This window comes from Halichoerus grypus, chromosome 2 (genome assembly GCF_964656455.1).
Source record: "Halichoerus grypus chromosome 2, mHalGry1.hap1.1, whole genome shotgun sequence".
Taxonomy (NCBI): domain Eukaryota; kingdom Metazoa; phylum Chordata; class Mammalia; order Carnivora; family Phocidae; genus Halichoerus; species Halichoerus grypus.
Genome location: NC_135713.1, coordinates 204,231,495 through 204,257,415, shown reverse-complemented (window position 1 = coordinate 204,257,415; position 25,921 = coordinate 204,231,495). Strand labels below are relative to the sequence as shown.

The window sequence follows — 25,921 nt, the reverse complement described above, 5'->3', positions numbered from 1 at the left end:
GGCATGGGGTAGGGAAAGACACGCTCCGGGGTAGGAGGTGGACACTGATGTGCCACCCTGTGGGCACAGGCTTCCCACCCCTGCCCTCCTGCTTCTGGGCAGAGGCCTGAGTAAGGAGCCCGCACCCCACCCTCACCCTTAAACCGGAGAACTTCCACCACTGCAGCTCCTCAATAATTGAAGAGCAGGAAAGCTGGTGGGAGGAGGGAGGCCAGGGGAAGGGACGAGGAAGCCCCTGGTGTCCCCCCACCCCTAGTCCCTGCCACTTAAAAGTTGGTGACACTAACGGGGCAAATGACCCTGCGAGGAGAATTCAGCGAGTCGTGGCTTCTCTTGAGTTTCACTCACCGGCTCCGTTTCCTCAGCTATCTGAAAAGGAGGGAGAGCCCCTCCGCAGAAGCCTCTGGAAGGTCAGCTTCCGGGAACCTTGCAGAGTACAGGGGAGGGGAGGGAGCCGCTTACCGGGAAACCCTACCCGCCGCGGGGCGTCTGGGATCGGTGCAGCCGGGACCTGAGCGGCAGGTGGCATCGGAGAGTCGGACCTGCCTGCGGGCACCGAGACGACGCTCGGGGTGGGGAGGGTGGGAGAGGGCACAGAAACGTGAGCCCAGAAGAGAGGAAAGGAAACCCCAAGCACACGGTGCCCGAGCCCGCTCCCAGCCTGGGCCCCCGCGGAGCCGCCAACGCCCCGGAGCAGCCGGGACCGGAAGGGAGCGAGGGCAGGAGAGCGGCGGCCGGGGCGAACGGCTCCCCGGCGTGCCCGGGGCCTCGGGCGGGACCGCGCGCTTCTCCGAGCCCTGCGCGGGGCCCTCGAGCGGGAATGCGCGGAGCGGGGACGCGGTGGCGGGTAGGGGGCTGGGTGGCGCGGGAGAGGGCGGCAGAAGGAGGGAGTTCCAGGAGAGTTACCGCCAGAGAGAGTGGCTAGGGCCCGCGGTCTCCTTGGAAACGTGCTGACCAATAGCAGCAGCGGAAGCTGTTTATGGGGGCGGGGCGTCGCCATGGCAGCAGAAGAAGCCTTTGCAGCGGCTACTTAATGCCGGTCCGGGGGCCACCCGCGCTCAGAGAGGCGCCGTCGGGCGGGGGGGCGACAAGAAGCGCTGGCGGGGCCGTCGAGCTGGGGACAGAGAGCCGCAGGGGGTGGGAGGAACTTCTTCCAGAACCTTCTTTTGGCCCGGGCTGCTCTCTGAGCCAGGTAAGGGACTGAGACGGCTGCGGCCGCGGGAAGGGAGGGTGTCGGTACCAGCCCGCTCTCCCATCCGTCCTCGACGGAAGTGGTGGACCCGGGAATGACATCTGAGTTTGGGGGACACTTACTTCTCGCCCCCCCCCATAACTCCTATCCTGTTTCCTTCCTTCCCCGTTATCCCCCATCCTAATATCTCTTTTCAAAGATCAGACGACCTCCCCGTCTCCCTCCCGGTGATACTGCCCTCCTGGGTTCCCTCGCCCCATTTCCACTTGTTGCGGGGGGGGGGATGATTTCCCGCTCTTGGGGAGAAGGTGATAGCCTCAGAGGCCCCTACCCTCCTTCCTCCTTTGGCTAATAAAGTCGCTTCTAAAACCTTGGAGAGGAAAAGGGAGACGGACCCAGTGGGGGTCGGACCCCCGGGCACAGCTTCTGTTTCCCAGACCTCGGCCAGAAAAGATCCTCGCCAGCAGCGGGGACGATTTTAGAGGAGCCTCCCCCTCGCACACACTCTCCCCTCGGGGGCGAGGGGGAAGTGCTCAGCTCCCGCTGTGGTCCTCCCCAGCAGGTACCACATTCATATTCGGAGGAGGCGACCCCGTGGTCGCGGGATGGAAGCGCGCGTCCGGGAGGCCCTGTAACCGGAGCCGCGGGAGTCAGCGGGCTAGAGAGCGCTGCGGGATACCCCCCGGCTCAGCCCGTGGATGTTGACCGCCCCCTCGGAGAGTCCCCGCAGACATGGCGGAGAGCTGGCTACGCCTCTCGGGTGCAGGGGCGGCGGAGGAGGCCGGGCCGGAGGGCGGCCTGGAGGAGCCCGACGCCCTGGATGACAGCCTGACCAGCCTGCAGTGGCTGCAGGAATTCTCCATTCTCAACGCCAAGGCCCCCGCCCTGCCGCCGGGGGGCACCGACCCCCACGGCTACCACCAGGTGCCGGGCTCGGCCGCTCCGGGGTCCCCCCTGGCGGCCGATCCCGCCTGCCTGGGGCAGCCGCACACTCCGGGTAAGCCCACGTCGTCGTGCACGTCGCGGAGCGCGCCCCCGGGGTTGCAGGCCCCGCCCCCCGACGACGTGGACTACGCCACCAACCCGAATGTGAAGCCGCCTTACTCTTACGCCACGCTCATCTGCATGGCCATGCAGGCCAGCAAGGCCACCAAGATCACCCTGTCCGCCATCTACAAGTGGATCACGGACAACTTCTGCTACTTCCGCCACGCTGATCCCACCTGGCAGGTAGGGGAGACGCGGGTGGCGGCCGCTCCCTCCCCGCTCTCCTCCTCCCTCCCCACGCCAGGGCAGACTGGACTAAAGTTCCCAGGTCCGCAAGCCAAGTAGGCTCGGTGCAGCCAGGGCCCCAGGGGAGGAAGGCCATCGAGGAAGGACCTCAAGGGAGCCTAGTGCTTGGAACTGCCCCTCCTTTGACTTCAGAGAGGGAGGAGGGAGGATGTTTAAAGGGCTTTAGAAAGGGGGCAGACCCCGAAATTCCTGGGGAAAGCACCTGTCACTCATCCAGTAGACCCAGCTCAGAGACCAGGGTCAGACTGTGTGTGGACATGGTCCCCTAAGAGAGGATGATGGACTAAGGGACACATTTTTGTCCCAAGTCCTAGAATTCCTAGACACCGCCCTGCCAAAGGACACTTGTCAAGGCCAGACTCAGAATCGGATGCTGGAGCATCGCCCCTGCCAGGCTCTGCATCCTGTGTTGTTTCAGTTGGCTGGGGGAGGGCAATGGGGTGTGAAGGCCAGCTGCGTCCCAGTAGGGCTATGGGGTCTTCCTAAAGTAAAGCTGCTGCCCCAGCCCCTCACCCCAACTCCTCCCCTGTTTCCTGCCTGCTGTCCTCCCCGCTCTTCTCAGTCAGCCTCCCTGGGGGGACAATTACCTGAGCCAGGTGCTTTCCACAGGGGCTCTCCCTCCCGCACTGGCTTCGCGTTCCAAGTCTCCGGAACCTGGCACAGAGCAGCCAAGGGGCCCAAGCCTCCACGTAAACATCCCAGCCTTGCCAGGGGGCACGACCCACCCACCCACCCTGCCTTCTGGGCCCTAAACCCCTGTCCCCCAGCATGGTTTGGACAAGACAATGCACCTAGGAATGAACAAGGCAGGATGGTGATTTGAGGCCAGGCAGACACGAGTCTGCCATCATCAGGATCAGGGGCTACTTAGGGACAGAGGCCCCAGAACATCCAGACTTTTCCCTGGGGATACCCACAGGGAGCAGGCTGGAGAAGCACAGTCCCAAACTCTTCCATATTTGCGTGGGCCCTGACTCTGGCGCAAGTGCCATTTGTACCCTCAGTGAGAAAGCAGAGAGACCCCCAGCCCCCACCCTCCCCGAAACCTGTGAAGCTCAGGCTGCAGGAAATGGGCCTCAGGAATGAGCCCTGTGCTCTAGGCTGGGTAATAATCAACTGAGGCCTCCATAGCCTGGGTGGGAGGAGGGGGCCATGGGGGTGAGGGCCCAGGCCAGCAGCCGGCTCAACAAACGAGCAAAGTCCTCAGATCCCCCCCACACTTCATCCCTACGCGCTCAGAGCACACACCCTCACACCCTGGCTAGCCCGGCTCCCCCCACCCCTGCCTCCACCCACCCACTCCACAAACAGAGAGGGCCAGCCAGGCCCAGGCGGAGTGAGATGGCTGTCCAGGCCCTGGGGGAGCTGAGGCCTTTGGCCCGAGGCCGCAAGCGGTGGGGTAAGGGAGGGAGGGCAGGCCGGGGTGGCACTGCGAGCCACCCTGCGGCTCAGGGCTCGGATGACTGAGCAGGCACATATCCTGGCAACAGGGAACAAAAGCTCCCGACAGCACTCCTGGCTCCCGGTGCCCAGTGGCTGGTGTCCCAGAGCCGCTGGTCAGAGCAGTGCGGCCGTCCCTCCTCCCGTGCGGGCAGGAGCTCTCGTTGCCGCCCGTCGCTGGCCCTTCCCACTCACCCAGCCCACCTCTTTCTCTCCTCTCCCCCGTGCCCAGAATTCCATCCGCCACAACCTGTCCCTGAACAAGTGCTTCATCAAAGTGCCTCGGGAGAAGGACGAGCCGGGCAAGGGGGGCTTCTGGCGCATCGACCCCCAGTACGCCGAGCGGCTGCTGAGCGGGGCCTTCAAGAAGCGGCGGCTGCCCCCGGTGCACATCCACCCGGCCTTCGCCCGCCAGGCCTCGCAGGAGCCCAGCGCCGCCCCGTGGGCCGGGCCGCTGACCGTGAACACCGAGGCCCAGCAGCTGCTGCGGGAGTTCGAGGAGGCCACCGGGGAGGCGGGCTGGGCTGCGGGCGAGGGCAGGCTCGGCCATAAGCGCAAACAGCCGCTGCCCAAACGGGTGGCCAAGGTCCCGCGGGCCCCCAGCACCCTGCTGCTGACCCAGGAGGAGCAGGGCGAGCTGGAGCCCCTCAAAGGCAACTTTGACTGGGAGGCCATCTTCGACGCCGGCACTCTGGGCGGCGAGCTGGGCGCGCTGGAGGCCCTGGAGCTGAGCCCGCCGCTGAGCCCCGCCTCGCACGGGGACGTGGACCTCACCGTCCACGGCCACCACATCGACTGCCCCGCTCCCTGGGGGCCTCCGGGGGAGCAGGCCGCCGACAGCCTGGACTTCGACGAGACCTTCCTGGCCACGTCCTTCCTGCAGCACCCCTGGGACGAGAGCGGCAGTGGCTGCCTGCCCCCGGAGCCCCTCTTCGAGGCCGGGGACGCCACCCTGGCCGCCGACCTGCAGGACTGGGCCAGCGTGGGCGCCTTCTTGTAAGAGGCCGGGCCCCGCCCCACCTCCGGACAGTGGCCAAGTCAGGGCCCAGACTGCCCCCCAGCACAGGCCCCTGGACACCCTACCGCCCAGGCAGGGGCTGGGCCGGGTCTCCCGAGGCTGGCCCCATGAGGCCGCACGGCCCCCAGCCCGGGCTGCCCTCAGATTCCGGCCCAGGAGGCTGAGAACAGGGGAGGGGGGGGCCCAGGTCCAGAACTGCTGCCTCCCCAGCACCGCCCCCCCCAATACACACAGTGTTTCATTGATCCTCCTCTCGCCAGCCCCGGGACGGGCTCAGGGCCCTGCACCGTGGGAGCTGCACCCGGAGGGGCCCTGGCCAAGCTGGGGAGCGACAGTACAGGGCCCGCCCCAGGGCACCTCAGCTTCCACGCCTCTCCCTCTCCCGCTGTCCTCCCCAGGTCTCTATCCAGAGAAAGGTCCCAGGTACAACAAATGCTAATTAGGTGACAGCAAATTAACCCCCTGGAGGCCTCTCCGGGCAAAGCCTCCCTGGGGCTGGGGAGGGGTGGGGGAGGAGTGGGGCTGTGGGGGAGGGGCGGAGGGCAGAGACAGAATGAGGTCCGGGAGCCTGGTGGGCGAGGAGGTTTTGTAAGGCCTCTGGGGCCTTCTCCTGGCCCCATCCCTAGGGGTGGAAAGGGAGTGTAAATCCCTCATCTTTCAGCCGGACCTGAGGCAGAGCGCGGCGGGGAGTTGGGGTTCTGGGGGGCTGGGGGCAGGGGTATCTGAGCTGCAATGGGGAGGAGGACAGACAGACTAATGTAGTGAGTATAGCGATAGGCTTAACAGGGAGAGGTGCAGAGCTTGCTAGAACCTCTGGGACCAGGAAGGCTGGGATCGCCCACATCCCTGCCTGTACTTGCTGGGGGGGAGTGTCTCACTCTACCCGGAGCCCCTCCGTCTGCGTCCCACATCCACCCTCCTGCCCTATGGGGCAATTTAACCTTTTTCATGGAAAGTTATTTACAATAAAAAAATTTTTAAAAATAAAATGTTTAAAAATCTGAAAATGGACCTGCTTGCAACTTTAGGGCCAGTTTGGGAGGAGGGGGTCTTTCTCTTCACCGCCGGAGGGGGAATGGCTGGGAGGAAGATGGGGAGCACCGAAGGCCTCAAGAGTGTCCCCTGATGAACTCCCCATGACTTCGGTGTCCCCAGGGAGAAAGGGGCTGAAAGGCAGCCCCCAGGGGTCCCCTCCAGCCTGGGGCCTCAGCACCTCCATCTGCACAATGGGGAGAATGGCACCCTCAGCCCCGGGAAGTGGGCGACAAAGAAGACGCAGCCCCCTCCCTGGTCCTGGGGACTCACAGGGGCCGAGCACGCCCAGGGCTCAGCTCACGTGTCTCTGACCGCCAGGGCCTGCCCGGGCTCGCCTGCCTGAGTCTTCGGTCCCGGCCCGGGCCTGTCTCCAGCACCACCCTCCCTCGGTCCTCTCCTGGAGGGACAGGGTGTGAGGCCAGAGGGCCCCAGCCTGGCGCGTGCTCACCAAGCCTGGCGCCTTCCCTCCCGGGCCCAATGCAGGCTGGAGGAGGAGGAGGAGAAAACCACCAGGGAAGTCAAGGTGCCCAGACCCTGCTTCCCCACTCGCTCACACCGTGCGCTCTGTGAGGGACCCGCCTACCAGAGTCCTGAGGGGGAAACCGAGGCACAGGAAATGTGTGTGGGGGTGACACCCAGCAGCACCTTTCCCTCCCATCACCCCAGCTTTGTCTGGAGCCCACCTCTCCACCCAGCCCCCTCCCACACACACGGCACAGACGGGCCCTGTTTCGCACAATCCTGCCCAGCCTCCACGGACCCTTTTCTCCCGAACCCCCTTTCTTTCCCTTCTCTCAAGTCTGGCGCTTGGCCAACCTGGCATTCCCAGTGCTAACTTGCTGCTTTCATTTGCTAATTATTCCAAATATTTCAGGAGAAGCGCGCACACTGCAGGGCCAGCCAGCGAGGTTGGGGCCTTACTGAGCCCAAAGCCAGGCCACCCCCGCCCCACAGCAGGCTGAGGAGGTTTGCCCTCCGCTGAGACTCTCTTCGCTCCCCAAGCTCCCTCCCTCTCCCCACCACCCACCAGCTTCCTCTCCACAGTCCCCAGTAGAGGCCTTCTCCAGGGGCTCCCCAGGGTCAGCCTCCAGCCCTGACCAAAGGGGGTACACCCTGGATTGACAGGTGGGGTGGGGCCCGGGCATGAGCATTTTTAAGGGTCCCCAGGTGCTTCCGACGTGTAGCGAAAGCGGGGAGGCGGCTCTGAAGGGGCTGGGCCCCGGGGCTTCACACACACACACACACACACACACACACACACACACACACACACTCTTCAGCCCGCAGCATCAGGGAGTGGGGAGAAAGCATGCACCTGCTTATCCCTCCGATCCATCCCTGCCCTGGCCCTTGGCTGGGTGGTTTTTTAAACAAAGGTGTTCGTTTACCTCATATTTATTTATTTATAAATTCAGTGTAATCCCAATCTAAATAGATTTCACACCATTTTCCAGTAAGTTGCAGACCTGACGCCTGTTAGCACTAAATACTTTAGCGCCTATTTCCGTAGAACAAGGACACTCCCCCGTAAGCCTAGCACCACCGCGGAGCGGGGACACTGACGCAGATGCGCGTGATCCCTCTAACCGCAGATCCCTGTTCAGATTTTGCAGACTGCCCCACCCCCAGCCTCCCACGTTGTACTCAGTGGTCCGTTCTCTTTGTGGCTTTGCACCCCGGACCGAAGCTCTCCAAGCAGGCTCCTCGTGTCCTCTGATCCCCACCTTTGAGGTGAGAAGCCCCTGAAACCACTTCATGCTTGAGTGTGGGGACAGCGCCTTCCCAAAGCAAAGAGCCAGCCTTCTGTCTCCTGACATGCCACCTTTTCCGCCCTCCTCCCCTAAGGTGTCCCCCAGCAGGGACTGTAATGGGGGATGGGCAGGAGCTCAGACCTTGGGAGCCCTCCACTCCCTGCCTCTGCACATCCTGTTCCACAGGACAGGCCACACACACACACACACACACACACACACACACACTCCAGTGACTCTCAGTGTCTGGAGAACCCTGGGATTCCCCGAGCCCCACTCCCTGCCGCTGACCTGGAGCAAACAGACCAGGCCCCCTGCAGAGCTGAGGGCAGGGTTGGCTCTCCACCCCACCCCCACCCCAGCACCCACACTTGCAGAAAGGGGGTGAGCTCTGGAGGGCTGGCAGGAAGGAAGGTGAGGGTTGGGGGAGAGGTGGGCAGGAGTCAGGTGCACTTCCATCTGGGGCTGAGGCCCAAAGGTAAACAGGTGTATTTGGACTCCTGGCAGGGGGCAGTGGGCTGGCCACATGGGGCAGGCCTGGGCCTGTCGGGGGTGGTGATGTGGCAGGGAGGGCTGCATTAACAATGGGGTGGCCGAGTGGCCCCAGGTCCTGCTGACACAGTCTTGTGTGATGAGGAGGAAAACCCAGGTAACAACGGAGCGGAGGACCCTGGGGTAAGGGAGAGGACACTGTGAGGCCACCCAGCATCTGTATGGCAGCCCCGGGGGAGGGGGAGTCACCTTCCTCCTGAGGCCCAGGTGTCTGTCTCAGTCTGTGGCTCCCAGGTCAGGTCGGACACCATAGGGTCAGAGCCACCATAGAGGTGCTGGGGCCTGGACTTGCCCTGTGTGTCAGGAGCAGGCAGGGACCCCCTGGAGGGCACTGCCCCCCAGAAGCCAACCAGCCCGAGTGGCAGGGCGGGGTGAGGCAGGTGCACATTAACCAGGGGGAGCGACAGGGCCTGAGGTCTCACTGCTGCCCCCACCTCCTCACCAGACTGCTAGCCCAGCCCATCACCCTGCCTGAGGCTGTTGTGAGTCCAGACCCTCTTTCCCTTTGAAGGAAGCTGAGCTCCCCCAAAAGCAAGAGCTCCAGGAAGTAGGGAGGGCAGGCTTCATGCCTACACCCCCACCCCGCCCAGGCCCCCTGGGGGACTGCCCAGGCCCTCCCAGCCGCCGTTTGCCCAGGGAATGGAGCTGAGGCCCAGACGCTGCCCAGTCTTCTCTGCTCCTGGCCCAGCCACCACCGCTCTGTCAGCTGCCCTGTTCCCACCCAGGCCACCCTGCCCCCCTTCATGCCTCACTCTGGGCACTGAGCCCCTGTCTTCACCCCAGAGGGCATCCTGGTTCCCTTGAACTTGCTTACGGTGAGCTCTTGCCCAGCGATGCGGGGGTAGGCAGGGTGGGACGGAGTAGCACCCAGGCCCTGCCTCAGGGTGCTCGCAGCCTCCTCACAGAGCTCCTGGCCTCCATTAGACCCCGAGTCGCCCGGCTCCAGGGGCATCAGGCTCAGCGGCCCCAGGGCCCCATCCTGGTGCCCAGAGTTCAGCCTCTGACACCCTCAAGTCTAGACCCCTGGGGGCAGACAAACTGCTGTCTTGCTCATCCCTACATTCACAGGATCATAGGGAGTGGCCCGCTTCTTAAGTATTGAATGAATGAATGCATGAATGCATGAACAAGCCGACTAGGTGGGTGGATAGGAAGTAGAAAAACATCCAAGTAGCCTTGGCAAGATGCTGCTGCGGACAGTGAACACGAAGGGGCTCTCTGGCGGCGGCGGGGCGGTGGCTGGGGTTGAGAAGGTTCTGGAAGCCCCCGGGGTGGGGGGGGAGTGAAAGCACTCCAGCCAAGGGGATCTTTGAGAAAAGCCCCAGGCCACCCTGTTCTGGAAACTGAGGTCCCTTTGCTGACCCTGTGGGTTGGACTGGGGTAATAAAAGGGGCAATGGGGTCCTGAGTGCCAGGGAGGCGGAGTGGGACGTGTAGCAGCTGTGAGCCGGGGGGGGGAGGGGGGCGGGAGAGGACACCCTTGTAGGAGGAAGGAGTGGAGGGAAGTAGAAGAGGCCCAGCCTTCCTCCTTCTCATCCGCCTCAACCCCTCCTCCACCAGGGGTCCTGAGAGACAGGGCTGGTGTGGACAAACTGGTGTGGCACTCAGGGCTCTTCCACATCTTTCCTTACCCCACCCAAACCCACAGTGTGGGCAAACGGGCCAGCTACGAGGTCACCAGGACGGAGCAGGGCCCAGCTCCACTATCCCAGCTGTCCCTGTGCCCCAGGATGGGGCCCTGGGGCCGCTGAGCCTGATGCCCCTGGAGCCGGGCTCCTCGGGGTCTAATGGAGGCCAGGAGCTCTGTGAGGAGGCTGCGAGCCCCCAGAGCCCGGAGTTTGGCTAAAGATTAACCCTGGCCTGCTGGGAACTGCCTGGGAGGCTGGTCCAGGAGCAGGCGCTGTCCCACAAGGCCAGGCAAGGCCGGTTTCGGAGAGAGGGGCTGGGGGTGTCAGAGGTGCAAGAGGGTGGACCTCACAGAGGGCCAGGACTCACCCCCCATCCACGTTCGTTCCCTGGGTCTCTCTAGGCTCCCTACTTCCTGTGTGGGTTTATTGGGAGGGAAGGACATTGAGGGTCTCCCAGGCCCGGAAGGGATCCCCGCGGGGGGTGGGGGGATCACCAACTAGGTCCAACAACCTCCACACAGAAAGAAAGGGGCCACGAAGAGAGAGCAATCTCCACCCTGACCCCCTCCCCAAACTTCAGCTCCTCTGGCCCGGGAAGCTTTTGTCTGAAGGAAGAGTCTGGGAGGAAATCAGATTGGGGCGCTGGGGCGGGGGGGCGGGGGGGGGCAGGTGCAGGAGGCAGGAGTTCTGAGTTTACTCCCAGAAGCAAGATAGAGATTTCCTCAGGGCTTGAGGCATCTGTCAGGGGAGGAATTTTGTTCTCAGAGCTTCGCTCATACAGTATGGTTCCTCTTCTCAGCTGACGCTCCTGACACCCTCCTGCCTCACCCAGGAGCCCCTCGAGCGCCCCTTTCCTGTGCCCTAGGCACCTCAAACTCTCCATACCCCAAGCCTGACGGCCCACCTTCCCTGACAGCTTCCTTCCTGCGGCATTCCTCACTCAGCCACCTCACCTCTCGCCGGAACTCCTGGCGTGGTCTTTTTATCCTCATATACTCTCCATCAGGTAGCCAGTGGATCTTTCTTTTTAAATAAATTTCAATTTTTTTTTTTTACCATAATGATATATGTACTTGTATTTAAAAAATCAGTTTTATTTATTTTTTTAAAGATTTAATTTTAAGTAATCTCTACACCCAACACGGAGCTCAGACTCACAACCCTGAGATCAAGAGCTGCATGCTCTATGGACTGAGCCAGCAAGGCACCCCTTAAAAAATCGGACTTATTACGGGGGCGCCTGGCTGGCTCAGTCAGAAGAACATGCAACTCTCAATCTCAGGGTTGAGTTCAAGCCCCACAGTAGGCATGGAGCCAATACTTTAAAAAGTATTTTTAGGGGCACCTGAGTGGCTCAGTCGTTAAGCATCTGCCTTCGGCTCGGGTCATGGTCCCAGGGTCCCAGGGTCCTGGGATCGAGTCCCGCATCGGGCTCCCTGCTCCGCGGGAAGCGTGCTTCTCCCTCTCCCACTCCCCCTGCTTGTGTTCCCTCTCTTGCTGTGTCTCTCTCTGTCAAATAAATAAAATCTTAAAAAAAAAAAAGTATTTTTAAAGATTTGGAGATGTCAATTATATCTCAATAAAATTGAAAAAATAAATAAAGACTTATTATGTAAAAACAACAAAATTCTCCTGTCCTTCAGGCAAATCCCCAGAAGTAACCTGACCACTTTTTTTTTTTTTTTAAAGATTGTATTTATTTATTTGAGAGAGAGCACAAGAGGTGGGGAGGGGCAGAGGGAGAAGCAGACTCCCTGCTAAGCAGGGAGCCCGATGTGGGACTCCATCCCAGGACCCCGGGGTCATGACCTGAGGCAGATGCTTAATCAACTGAGCCAGCCAAGCGCACCTACCGTGACCACTTTCAACTCTTTCAGTTGTTCAGATATTCCTTGACGTATTTCCAATTACTACTGCCAGCGCTGGATTTTCAGTTTATCTGCACTTCGTGCTCTGGCTTCCTGCCATAGAAGATGAAGATGGAGTTGTCTCCATCCTCCTGCTGGGTGAGGTTTTTGGTTAAACAGACAGGGATCTGATGTGACCATGTCCCGCATACTGCTCACTGCTGAGCTGGCAAGTGTCCTGTGAATATGTATCCTTTTCATGTAGGACGCAGGAGGTCACACGTGCCCTGTTTCTTGTCATTTACCTGGTTTTCTGTGTACTTATGGCTAATTCCTCACAAATGTTCCAGAAGGGCTTACAAATCCTTATCAATCCTATTCTCTGCAAATACCTTTTAAAATAATCCATGAATACCCATGTTAGAAAATTGAAAAAGATACAGAAGGATCTTCAGGGAAACATGAAAAGCAAATGTCCCTTCTGTCCTGACCCCAAGTCACCCAGCTCTCCTAGGAGGCAACCACACTTATTAGTTTCCTGTGTGCCTTCCAGGGCTATTTTACACACATACAAGCATAAAATATCAATATTGAATTCCAAGTGCAACAGAGAATGTGTTATAGTCTTTTTTTCTTTTTTTTAAGATTTTATTTATTTATTTGACAGAGAGAGAGAGTGAGAGCAGGAACACAAGCAGGGGAGTGGGAGAGGGAGAAGCAGGCTTTCCACTGAGCAGGGAGCCCTATGCGGCTGGATCCCAGGACCCTGGGATCATGACTGAGCCAAAGGCAGATGCTTAATGACTGAGCCACCCAGGCGCCCCTCTCTCTCCTTTTTTTTTTTTTTTAAGATTTTATTTACTTATTTGGCAGAGAGAGACACAGTGAGAGGGAACACAAGCAGGGGGAGTGGGAGAGGGAGAAGCAGGCTTCCCCCGGAGCAGGGAGCCCGATGAAGGGCTCGATCCCAGGACCCTGGGACCATGACCTGAGCCGAAGGCAGACGCTTAACAACTGAGCCACCCAGGCGCCCCTCTTTTTTTTTTTTTGCAGGCATCCCTCCCAGAAACTGTCTCCCCACTCAGCTGCAATCAAGCTTATCCTAGGACTTCTTTGCTCCTCTCTCATGCTGGATTCTCTGTTTCTACTTCTACCCTTTGTTTGATGTATTTCCAGAAACTTCTGGAAAGGGCGCACAGGAGGTGCACTTTTTGAGGTCTTGAATGTCTAAGTGTATCTTTAGCCAATTCTCCTATCTGATCGCCAGTTGGGCTGGCTATAAAGTCACCCTCAGAAACAGGAAGCCAAGGTCATTGCTGCTGCTGGGAAATCTGCTTCCCCTCTCCCTCCCTGCTCCCCCCCCACCCCCCCACCCTGGGATCTTATACTTTGGCATTTGATTTATTTTCCTCTTTAGGAAGTGTTTAAGGTCTCTGCTTTATCCCTGATATGCTGAAAGTCCGTGATGGTGGGCCCTTGGTGTGGGCCTTTTCTTCATTCCCTGCGATGCTCCACGCAGTGGGACCTTTTAATCTGGGACAAAGTCCAAAGTCTTTATGTGATCCTTTCTTTCCCTTCATTTTTTCTGAGATGACTGTTTTCAGATTTTAAACATTAAATTGTACTGTCCGTTCTCTCCTACTTTCTATGGCTTTATCTTTTTGTTTTACTTTCCGGGAAATTGCCTCATGCCCTTTTTTGAGTCAACCCCTATGGCTCGTTCACCGTCCAAGCAACAACCACTAATTCCATTTCTATCGCCCTGCGTCAGTTTTGCCTATTTTAGAATTTCATATGAACGATATCAAACAGTTTGTACTTTGTGTTTGTCTTCTTTCACTCAGCGTATTATTATTATTATTTTTAAAGATTGTATTTATTTGACAGAGAGAGCAAGAGAGAGCACAAGCAGGGGGAGAGGCAGAGGGAGAGGGAGAAGCAGACTCCCCCCTGAGCAGGGAGCCTGATGCGGGGCTTGATCTGAGGACCCTGGGATCATGCCCTGAGCCGAAGGCAGCTGCTTAACCACCTGAACCACCCAGGTGCCCGTGAGCGTATTGTTTTTTGAAATTTACGTTGTTGCATGCATCAGTGGTTTGTTCCTTTTTATGGCAGAGTAGTATTCCATCAGATGGCTTCCGCGGTTTGTTTATCAGTACGGGGCCTTGTGAATACAGCTGCTATGAACATTCTTGGACAAGGCTTTTGTGGTATAGCTTTTTTTTTTTTTTTTTTTAATCTCCTTTCACTTGGATGGGGCTCAGGAAGAGAAGACAAACACACGTGGTCCACCTGCCTGCCATGCTTGACTGGTTTATCCTGAGTTGATTTTTTTTTTTAAGATTTATTTATTTATTTTAGAGAGAAATAGAGAGAGAGAGAGAGAGAGAGAGAGAGCATGAGCAGGAGGAGGGGCAGAGGGAAGAGGGAGAGAATCTCAAGCAGACACCCCACTGAGAATGGAGCCTGACACGAGGCTGGATCTCACAACCTTGAGATCACGACCTGAGACCTGAGCAGAAACCAAGAGTTGGATGCTTAACCAACTGGGCCACCTAGGTGCCCCTATCCTGAGTTGATTCTTAAGAGTAGGCCTGGGTAGGGGTGCCTGAGTGGCAGACCTAGGCTTCAAGACTGGTCTGAGGGATCTGTAGGCCCAGAATCCTGGGGTGGGGGGGTGGGGGCTGGAGGGCGAGGCTGGTCTGTTTGCCCTCTCTGTGGGAGGCTGGGGGCAGCTGGAATGGTCCTCAGTCATAGAGGCATGCGCCTTTAGTCTTAGGAGCCTTCTAGTGTCACCTACAGGTGAGGAAACTGAGGCACACAGAGAGGAACAGGTCTGAGGACATCAGCACAGATAAGGTTGGCTTTTCTTGGGCTAGGGGACCCAATTGGACATTTGCCACCTGTCCATTCACTGCGCCCCTGGCATGCCCCTTTATTTCAGCACGTGGGCAGTGTGCGTGCCTCTCCTGCTGGATGGGGAGCCCCAGGAGCACAGAGGCCGTGCCAGGTTCTCCATAGAGTGTAGCTGGATGGGTGGAGGGGGCGGGCAGAGCGCACCCCAACTTATCAGCAGAGCTAGATCCAGCAGCCAGGGCTCTGAGCTGGGAAGACAGTGGGGAACCAGGAGAAGAGAGCCCAGGTCTGTCCTCCCTGCCCTCAGGAACTCCAGGCCTCAACTCCCAGCCGAGCCCTCCTCCTCAGCCTTATTAACAAGCCCGTGCTGCACATGTGTGGTGTCTGGGAGCTCACGTGCACCGAGAAACAGGTACACCATTCACTGGCTTCCCTCTGCTCATTCATTCATGCATGCACTCATTCAACGGATCCAGACAGAGGGGAAGATCCTTCCATCGGTGTGGGGGACACGCACAAACAGAAGACCAAATGCTCAGAGCAAGAACAAGTGGGCCCCAAAAGTGCCTTTGGGACCCCCGAGACAGGATCATCTCATTCAGTCCCCTGCCTCAGGGCAGCTACCGTGTCAGGGAAGGAGACCACCTGGTTTCCCACCAAAGAGGCAGGATCCATCAGTCCTCAGCATCAGGGATTGACCTGGCCCTCAGCCAGCTCCTGGTAGGAATCCCCGTGTCCCCTCCACCCTGGCTAACAGCTGCAGAGTCCCCTCTGTGCTCCACCACCTGAACCAGGCCACTTTCTCTCAGTGCTGTCTCCTGAATCCACTCCAGTTTTTGTCCAGATCAGTGCGCTGGCCTGCTCACTTGTGTCCCTGCCTCAGGCCACCAAATACAATCCTCCTCACCAAATACAATCCACCCTTAGCTGATTTGGTCCCCAAGGCCACCCTCCTTCCCCTCCCAACCAAACTCAGCTCTCCTCTCTGGACATCCCTTCCCAGCTTCCCAGCTGCTGTAAGGCTACCCCTCTTCCACGGGTCCCTCTTCCCCACTTCAAACTCCAGGCCACACACCCGTGTCTCCCCAGGCCTCCCTGATCTGCCTGATCTCCCTGATCTGGTGGCCGTGATGCTGCTTCCCCAGCCTGTATCCCAGAGGCTTGCAGTGCACCCTAAATTCCCAAATGTTTCCAAGAGGGCAATCTTCTTATCTACCAACTTAGCCAGCAGGCTGTCGGCCCCCTGAGGCAGGCCTTCCTCTCTTCTGCTGCCTATAGTTATGTTCTGGGTCAGCGCAGTTAATGCACAAGTAACTGAACCTGCCCCCTCAGTCCAGAAAGATCCACCCTGCTTGGAGGGAGGGCACGTGTGGGGGCACTTCCGGGCCCCTGCCCCAGGCAGAGAGAGGCCGCGGACCTTCACTCCCTGGGGTCTCTGCGCTGCAGAGCCCGTGGGTGTCCGGGGAGGCGCCGGAAATTGCTGAGTCACGTTCGGGGCACGGGGCCCCGGGGGAGCCCGGCTTTCCGGGAGCGGGGCTGCGGGAGCGCGCGGGGCGCGCGGGGGTTTGGGGCTGCGAGGACGCGCCCCGGGGTGGGTGGGTGCAGGGGGCGCAGCCGCATCCGGGGTGGGGGGGTACAGGGAGCGGGGAGCGCGCGCAACGGGCCGCCCGGGGTAGGTGGAGGTGCAGGAGGCGGGGGCGCGCCCGGGGGGTCGCCCAGCACCCCCGCCGAGGCCAGCCCGGCCGCCGGCGTCCTCGGTTGCCAGGAGCCGCGGGACCGAAATGCGGCGGGTGCCGGCGGCTGACGTCACCGCGCCCGCTGGCCCGGACCCCCCTCCGCGATCCCCCCCCCAGCGGCCGCCCTGGCCACCGGCTTCTGCCCCCACCCCCATGCCCTCCCGCGCGTTCCTCATTTGCTGGCTTCGTCTCCACGTTGCTCTCTTCAGGGGCCCCCCTCGCCCCCACCCCTCTCCCACCCATCCACCTGCCCTTGGCCGCTCTCTTCCTTTCCTTGCACCCCCTGGACATTCTCGCAGGTTCCAGTCCCCGGGCGCCGCGGAGAGGTCCGTGGGTGTCGGGCGCCCCCTCGCGGCCCCCTGCGCCCGGCCTCGGGCGTGGGAGGAGATCGGGCCCTCGCCCCCCGGCCCCCCTACCCGCCGGGCGCTGGGGTGCAACTCCTGGGTGGGCGGGGGTCGTGCGCCCCCCAGCGGCCCCCGCTCGCAGGGTTCTGGAAAGCTGAAGGCCGCGTCCTCAAAAAGGGACCCTGAGACTGAAGATGCCCCAGGGAGAGCAGGCTGGAGAAGGGGCAGATGTTGCTCCAAGCAGAGAGAGAGAGGGAAGGCCTGTCTCTTCCATTTCTTCACGCGTTTTTCTGTGGAGCCTGCTGGGAAGTCTGTGGTCTGACATGAAGGGGAGGGAAAAGGGGTGTGAGAGAGAGTCGTGGCCGGGGCAGAAATGGGGAACTGAGTCAGGAGTAAAGGGACAGGGAGTGGCCCGCTGACCCTGGAGGCTCTGGGGCCATGAGGAATCATCTGGCCTTTAGGGACTGGCCTCCCCAGCTGGCTTCCTGCCAGGCCTTGACCCTGGGATCAGAAGCCAACCCGTGCCTTCTCCAAGCCGGGCTGACTGGGAGCTAGAGTTTGAAAAGCTGATAGGAAATGTCCCTCAAGTGTTTGTTGTCCGGATCCACACAGTGGAGAGCCTCTTGCCTGGTGGCCAGAGTCAGAGCCAGTGGCCGGTGACCAGGGCTCTCCGGTGTGTCCTGGAGGCAGAAGTTCCCCAGGCCGAGGGACAACACAGGGGCTGTGGCATGTGTAGGGCTGGCAGCAGGGGAATAGCTGGGTGCCTCTTTGACCCACTCTCCCACTTTGGGATCTAAAAGGCCCCTGGCCAAACGGACTTCTTCAGGGTCTCGCCAGTAACCCTGGCGGTTAGGGCCTCCAGGCGTATCACCTAGCCAGGATGTGGGACTGTGGTCGTGGCCCTGGGGTGTCCAGCTGGTCCCAGGAAGGTCATTCCCGTGTTCCTGTGTGAGCCAGCCTGTAACATGTTGAGAGACAAAATGGAGGGTCTGCTTTCCAGGCCCGGGTCTGGCACCTTCTAGACACTTCTGGCCCTTCTAGACACTCGGTTTCCCCTTCCCTAAGGGCAGTGACACCACTTCTCGCTCATACACACACAGGTGGTTGTGAGGACTCCAGGAGTAACCATCACGAAGGCTCAGCATGGTGCTAGGTACTCATGGCACTCATACCACAGGCCTACTTCCTGGCCTGTAAATGTGGGAAATGTCACTCACATGTCTCCTCAGCCCACACCTTGCCGCTCCTGCTCCTTAAGCCATCCAACGTTTGGCACTCACTACCTGGTTGACTTCATCAACCTTTCTTTGATCTTATTTTTTTTTTAAGGTTTTATTTATTTACTTGAGAGAGAGAGAGCACGAGTGAGAGAGCAGAAGCAGGGGGAGCAGCAGAGGGAGAGGAAGAAGCAGACGCCCTGCTGAGCAGGGAGCCCGACGTGGGGCTCGATCCCAGGACCCTGAGGTCACGACCCGAGCTGAAGGCAGATGCTCAACCGACTGAGCCACCCAGGCGCCCCTAGGACACATTTCCAAGCAATGGTAGCTGCAGACACCAAATAGTTCCTAATAGACCCCATTTACAGCCAGAAAGGCCAGTGAAGATCTGGGGTGGGCACTGCTGAACATTGCTTGAGCACCTACTGTATGCCGGGCCTTTTATATATGCTGTGTCACCTAATTGCCACGGCGTGTTAGACAGCAGGGCCTTCCCTCAGCTGAAGCAGCCCAGCTAGTGGCTGGCAGGGCGGGGAGCGGGCCAGGCCTGTCTCCCCTCACAGCCCGGCTCTCACGCCCCACTCTGTGCCATCATAGCACCGGCTGGGATTTCAACAGGGGCTGGCCACCTCACGGAACATACTCCTTTGAGAAGATGTGTCCAAGGCCGGACTCCCACCTGCTCCACAGACCTCTCTGAGGACCCGCTCTGGGTAAGGTGACAAGGCGGGTGGGTGGAAAGCTCGGGTGGGGGGGCGTCTAAAGAAGGGCGGGAGAGGGTACCGATTCTTTTCAGCCACGTCTGTGCTGGTGTTTCTGTTCCTTGTGAGTATGTTGCTGTGATTCTCAGGGTAGAGAGTTTCACAGTTGCCTCAAAAGACGCCCCCCTCTTTCCCCTCGGCTCCCCACTCTGAGACATGTACCCACGAGCTTAGCTCACGGCTTTGGTGCTCTCTCCGGGCTCCTGCTCCTCCCTTGTCCTCCTGCCTTGAGCCATCATGCACTTTTCATTGGCTCCTCAGAGATTTGTCTCTGTGTTGGACCAAGGCTGGATGCTGGGGAGGCAGCCCGTTAGAAGGCCAGCGGAGGCCTTCCTGTCACCCGCGTGACACCATCAGCCCTGGAGGCTGAGCTTCCCTCTGGCTTTTGTCACTCAACTGTGAGGACCAGTTGCTTCTTGCCTGCCTTTGATCTGCCCTCAGCGGGGCTCCCTGGGGCCTGGCCACTCCTCAGCTCTAGCTCTTGCCTGTGAGGCTCTTCCTGGCAGCAAATCCGTGCTCTCTGCTGGTCACTTCACAGGGTCCACCAAGAAAACTCTGGCCCAACTTTCTAGACCCCCTTTCCGAAGTCACGCTTTGCCTCCATCCCTCAAGGGGGCAAGGTCCCAGCCTCTTTGAAGACCTGAATTCAAACCAGTTTACTCAGGGGACATTCAATTTGCAATTGTGACAATGATTTTAAACTTCACCTAAAAATAAATAAATAAACAAAACGGAGAATATCTAGAAAGTTTCTTTGAGAAGACAAAAAAAGACCAAGAAGGAAATATGCAACATTACATGTATTAAACAGTAAAAGTTACGTTGCTTTAACTGGTCTGATGCTAGTACTGAAATAGGGAAAAGTAGTTCAGTGGAACAGAATATATTCCCCCAAAATAGGTTCAAATATATATGGAACATATTTTTGATATAGGTACCATTTCAAACTAGTGACTGAATCATGAATTATTGAAGAAATGGTATTGGGACCATTGGCTATCCATCTGGGAAAAATTCAGATGGCTCAATGATATAAACATAAATATATATATATTAGAAAAAAGCAAAAATGGGGCGCCTGGGTGGCTCAGTTGGTTAAGCGACTGCCTTCGGCTCAGGTCATGATCCTGGAGTCCCGGGATCGAGTCCCACATCAGGCTCCCTGCTCGGTGGAGAGTCTGCTTCTCCCTCTGACCCTCCTCCCTCTCATGCTCTCTGTCTCTCATTCTCTCTCTTGCAAATAAATAAAATCTTAAAAAAAAAAAATTTAAAAAAAAAAAAAAGAAAAAAAGAAAAAAGAAAAAATGGTTTAAGAAAAAAAAAAAAGAAAAGGAGAGCTTACCTGCAGTGAACCTTTCCATGAAAGACACAAAACCCAAAAGCTATAAAATAAAAAGTTTGGTCAATATGAATAAATAAAATTCTAGGAGAAAAAAATCAGCAGCAACAGAATTAAGCCACACATAAACGATAAAGGCGAATTTCTTTAATATACAAAGGATTTTGCAAAACTAGTATGGCCACTAAACAAAAAGATAGTCAAACTTACTTTTTTAAGTCACATATAACTGACATGCAATGTTCTATTAGTTTCAGGTGTACGAGGTAGTGATGGGACAATTAGGTACATTAGCTCACCACTAGAAGTGTAGTTACCATGTGTCACCACACAAAGTTATATTATTAACTATCTTCTCTAAGCTGTGCTTTTTATCTCCCTGACTTATTTATTTCATAACCAGAAGTTTATATCTCTTAATTTCCTCAAACTTACTTTTTTTTTTTTTTAAGAGAGGGAAAGATGGGGAGGAAGGGGCAGAGGGAGGGAGGGGCAGAGGGAGAGAGAGAATCGTAAGCAGGCTCCATCCACCACGCTCAGCGCAGAGCCCAACATGGGGCTCGATCTCACGACCCTGAGATTATGACCTGAGCCAAAATCAAGAGTCAGACGCTTAACTGACTGAGCCACCCAGGAGCCCCTCAAACTTACTTTTAATTGAAGGAAAAAATTAAACATGAGATGCCATTTAAACTTTTTTTATAAATAGTTTTTATTTTTTAGTAGAATTCTAGGTTTACAGGAAAAATTGTGCAGAAAGTGCAGAGTTCCCACATGCCTCCCCTGTCTCTTTGCAAGAGTTAGGATTTCTAGCACGATGTTGAATAGCAGTGGTGAGAGCGGACAGCCTTGCCCTGCTCCCCATCTTAGGGTGAAAGTATCTAGTTTCTCACTACTAAGTAATGATGTTAGCTATAAGTTTATTGTAGATGTTTTTATCAAGTTGAAGAAGTTACTCTTTATTGCTGGTTTTTTTATGAAAATTGTTATCACGAATGGATGTTGGATTTTCTCAAATGCTTTTTTTTTTTGCATCTATTGATATGATCATATAGTTTTTCCTCTTTAGCTTATTGATGTGATGGATTACTTTGACTTTCAAATGTTGCATCAGCCTTTCATACTTGGGAATAAATCCTACTTGTATAATAATCCCACGGTGTATAATTCTTTTTAGACATTGTTGGATATGGTTTGCTAACATTTTGAGTATTTTTGCATCTGTATTCATGAGAGAGATTGGTCTGTAGTTTTTCCTTCATGTAATGTCTTTAGCTGGCTTTAGTTTTAGGGTGATGCTGACCTCATAGAATAGGTTTGGAAATATCTCCTCTGCTTCCATTTCTGAAAGGGAGTGTAGAGAATTGGTATCATTTCTGCCTTAAATCTTTGGTAGAATTCATCAGTGAAATCATCTGGACTTTGTGCTTTCTGTTTTGGAAGTTTATTAATTATTGATTAAATTTCTTTAATAGATATACTCCTACTCAGATTATTTACTCCTCTTTGTGTGAGTTTTGGTAGATTGTGTCTTTCAGTCAATTGGTCTGTTTCACCTAAGTTATCAAATTTCAAACCATAGAGTTGTTCATAATATTCCTTATTATTCTCTTAATGTCCATGGGATCAGTAATGATGACCCCTGTTTCATTTCTGATATTAGTAATTTGTGTCTTCTCTTTTTTTCTTGATTAGTCTGAGTAGAAGTTGTCAATTTTATTGATCTTTTTAAAGAACCAACTCTTGATTTCCTTGATTCTCTTTGTTAATGTCCTGTTTTCAATTTCACTGATTTCTAATGCCTATTATCTCTAATATTCTGCTTATTTTGGATTTCATGTTTTTTTTTCTAATTTCCTAAGGTGGAAGCTTAGATTTACTGATTTTAGATTTTTTTTCTCTAATGTATCCATTCAATGTTATAAATTTTCCTTCAAGTACTGTTTTCACTGCATCCCACAACTTTTTTTTTTATTAACATATAATGTATTACTTGTTTCGGGGTACAGGTATGTGATTCATCAGTCTTAGACAATTCACAGCGCTCACCGTAGCACATACCCTCCCCAATGTCCATCACCCAGCCACCCCATCCCTCCCACCCCCCTCCACTCCAGCAGCCCTCAGTTTGTTTCCTGAGATTAAAAGTCTCCTATGGTTTGTCTCCCTCTCTGGTTTTGTCTTGTTTCATTTTCCCGTCCCTTTCCCTGTCCCACAACTTTTTTTAAGGATTTTATTTATTGAGAGAGAGAGCATGCACACAATGAGGGGGAGGGGCAAAGGGCAAAGGAGAGGGAGAAGCTGACTTCCCGCTGAGCAGGGAGCCCAACGTGGGGCTCAATTCCAGAACCCCAAGATCATGACCCGAGCTGAAGGCAGACGCTTAAGTGACTGAGCCACACAAGTGCCCCTGCATCCCACAACTTTTGATAAATTCTTTTTTCCTTTTCATTTAGTTCAAAATTAAACCTGAGATGCCATTTCTCATCTCTCATCTCTCAGATTGGCAAAAATGTTAGATTGATAATCCTTAGTGTGGGTTTAGGTGGGGGGAAGGAGGCACATTGTACATTGGTACTGGAAGTACACACTAGTTCAGCAAATTGGATGGCAATTTGTACGTCTCTATACAGATTTTAAAAGTATATGTTTTAGGGGCGCCTGGGTGGCTCAGCCGGTTAACCGTCTGCCTTCAGCTCAGGTCATGATCCCAGGGTCCTGGGATGGAGCCCCACATCAGGCTCTCTGCTCAGCGGGGAGCCTGCTTCTCCCTCTCCCTCTACTGCTCCCCCTGCTTGTGCTCTCTCTGTCTCTCTCTCTCTGTCAAATAAATAAAATCTTAAAAAAAAAAAAGTATGTGTTTTAATTTAGGGAATGTATAGATGTCCATACAGGGGCGGTCTGTGCAGGACGTACCAGTCATCTATGCATAGAGGCGGAGTTTCCAATAGCAAAAACCTGGAAACAACCCAAGTGTCCATTAATGGAGGACAGCGTTTCTATATTGTATCTCTTCTATGAAACACTGTGCAAAGGAGGGAGGAGATCTCTGATACTGATATTGAAAGAAGATCAAGATACTGGGGGCACCTGGGTGGCTCAGTCGGTTAAGCGTCTGCCTTCGGCTCAGGTCATGATCTCAGGGTCCTGGGATAGAGCCCTGCATCGGGCTCTCTGCTCAGCAGCGAGTTGGCTTCTCTGTCTCCCTCTGTGATCTCTCTCGCTTTCGCTCTCTCTCAAATAAATAAAATCTTAAAAAAATAATAAAAAATAAAAAAATAAAGAGAGATGATCAAGGTATACTGTTAGGGGGACACCTGGGTGGCTCAGACGGTTAAGCCTCTGCCTTCAGCTCTGGTCATGATCCCAGGAACCGCCCCCCCCCCCCCCCCCCCGCATTGGACTCCTTGCTCAGCAGGAAGCCTGCTTCTCCCACTGCCTGCTGCTCCCCCTGCTTGTGCTCTCTCTCTCTCTCCGATAAATAAATTAATAAAGTCTTAAGAAAAATGGTATACTGTTAGGATGCAGGCCACAGGAAAGGATGTTTACTGTGATGACATTTGTGTTAAAAACAAAACAAAACAAGAGCTTATTCTGTGTAAAATGTGTTTGGATTTGTCCAAATGCATTAGGAAAGTGGTCATTCTGGTTACATCTGGGACAAAGGGGTTTGGGGCTCAGCGGGGAAGAGGGCTGAAAACCTTCTGTTTTTCACCTTCTACCCTCTTTCCAGTTTGAATTTTTTAACCTTGAATAAGAATTACATTGAAAAATAGTTTTAAAATCAAACTGCAGGGGCGCCTGTGTGGCTCAGTCGTCGGGCGTCTGCCTTCAGCTAGGGTCCTGGGATCGAGCCCTACGTCAGGCTCCCTGCTCCGCTGGAAGCCTGCTTCTCCCTCTCCCACTCCCCCTGCTTGTGTTCCCGCTCTCGCTGTGTCTCTCTCTGTCAAATAAATAAGTAAATAAAATCTTTTTTAAAAAGATTTTATTTATTTGAGAGAGAGGAGAATACTTTAAACTTTCTTTCTGAAAGTTTACGTTTTACTAGATATGGTTGTCATAAATATAACCTGCTTTTTACAATGGATTTTCTTGAAAATCAGATTGGTGGTTTTGCATAGCAACAAATAACACTCCTGAGCCACCCAGCATGGGGAGGTGGGGAGCAGCCTCTGGTGTATCCTCTCCCAGCCAGCTGTGTTGACTTAGCGCACCTGACCTCTCTGAGCCTGAGCTTCTTCATCTGCAGAAGGGAGACAACAGCTGTGCCTGACTTGTACGTTTATTGTGAGGATTAGACAAGAGGACGAGTAAGGATGGTGTTTGTAACAGAGATGGACAAACAGAAAGCTCTCCATATAGGATAGCTGGCTACCAAATTACACTTAGTGAAAGAGATTTGAGAAAACACACAAAAGCACACTGATATGTAGTTTATTTGCAAAAATACAATGATACTGTGCCAAGTTCAAAGTATTTGTTCATGAGCATAGGGATCCTAAGACTTATAGAACAAGATGATATCGCTGTTTTTCTTGAGCATCTACCCTGGGCTAGGTGCTGTTCAGAGAGGCAGGTGCTGAAGGGGGCTCTGTGGGCTGCTCTACCAAGTCCAGAGTCCTTTCCACCATAGTGCTCCAGGCCCTCGTTCTGTACTGTGGCACTGAACTTTCCCCTTTACTTAGTTCTCAGGACTGCACAAGGACTGCCTCAGTGAAATCATCCCAGGTGCCCTCCCACAATGACTCTGCCTTTTTATCTCCCCCATCTCCAACAGGGCTGCACTTGGAGATTTCCTTCAATCCCACTTTCCTGGCTACCCACCAGATCTGAAATTGTCCTCATGCCCCATCAGAAGAGCTCCCCAATCTCTCTCCAAGCTCCAGGTCCCATTTCTTCCTCCTCTTGGATGTGGTGGGTCCTGAGGGGGGGGGGGGCGGGGCTTGGGAACACTAGGACTTGGTATCCCAAAATATTCTCACCCACCAGCACACGCCTTGTTGTCTATCCCTTTCTGCCTGGATGCTGGATCCACAGAACTGAGCAAAGCCACACAGCTATTTACCTCCCCAAGGACTAGGGTCAGAGGCAGGGTTGGCAGGGAAGGGATGGAGGAAGGAGTGACATTAGGTTTTGCAGGAGCTGAGTCTTGTGGTGAAAGCTGAATGCCCAGCCCCGCAGGAACCTCCATCCAGGAGTGTCCCTGCTGGAGGCTCTGGGCAGAGGAGTTAGAATGTTTTGGAACTCTGGAGAAGGGGCCCTGCCGGCCCTCCAAGCCTTTCTGATTGCCCCAAAGCCTCTATGAGAAATAGTTAAGGGGCTGGGCCCAATCCCTCAGACAGGTTTGACATCTTTCGGCCTTCCCCTTGCACCTTTTCCAGACGAGGTGAGCTCCCAGCAGAAGACACTTCACCAGCAGACAAGTTCTCACCCCCAACAGATAAAACCACAGAGCTCTCTCCAAAACAGACGCTCTAGGGTGAGGCTTGGACAGCACGCTCCAAGCAAGCCCCCCGCTCCCCCGGAATGGATGCTCCGAGGACTCCGCCAGCCCCGGGAATTTGGCTGGGCTCCACACAAGCCAGATTTATGGTTACGGATGCCACCGGGGCCGTGGGCGACCACTCTGTCCCCAGCCTACCCCCCCACCCCCCGTTCGGGGCTTGCACACAAGGTCCGCTGCATACTTTTGCGTAATGCAGGGCCGAAGGAAGGAGCGACTACACAAGCCCCTGGCTCATCAAATGGCCACATGTTCCGGGCCTACTGTGTGACACGCTCTGTGCTGTGGTCTGCGGGGAAGGCGACATCCGTGCCTGGATATAAAATGCGAACTAGGGAAACAGACTTGTGGCCTTCCCCAGCGGCCTCTGTCAAAAGGGTCGGCCTTCACACGAAGACCGCAAGTGAACT

At 55.5% G+C, this 25,921-nt stretch overlaps 1 protein-coding gene and 1 long non-coding RNA gene across 3 annotated transcripts; both read left to right on the top strand.

The window, feature by feature from the left end:
- The first annotated feature begins 891 nt into the window (after positions 1-891).
- On the top strand, positions 892-5,432 carry FOXJ1 (forkhead box J1). 2 transcript variants are annotated; one of them, XM_036088575.2, is made up of 3 exons: positions 892-1,192; positions 1,755-2,422; positions 4,158-5,432. In XM_036088575.2, exons 2-3 carry the CDS (start codon positions 1,925-1,927, stop codon positions 4,923-4,925), a joined length of 1,266 nt encoding a protein of 421 aa, XP_035944468.1. In that variant the 5' UTR covers positions 892-1,192; positions 1,755-1,924; the 3' UTR covers positions 4,926-5,432. The 2 variants fall into 2 exon arrangements, with proteins under 2 accessions (XP_035944468.1, XP_035944467.1); XM_036088574.2 differs by having other exon boundaries at positions 1,752-2,422.
- Positions 5,433-7,654: 2,222 nt separating this feature from the next.
- On the top strand, positions 7,655-25,671 carry LOC118533353 (uncharacterized). The gene is made up of 4 exons (XR_013445219.1): positions 7,655-7,709; positions 18,506-18,621; positions 24,786-24,894; positions 25,390-25,671. It is a non-coding gene; the product is annotated as an uncharacterized LOC118533353 (long non-coding RNA).
- Positions 25,672-25,921: the final 250 nt, after the last annotated feature.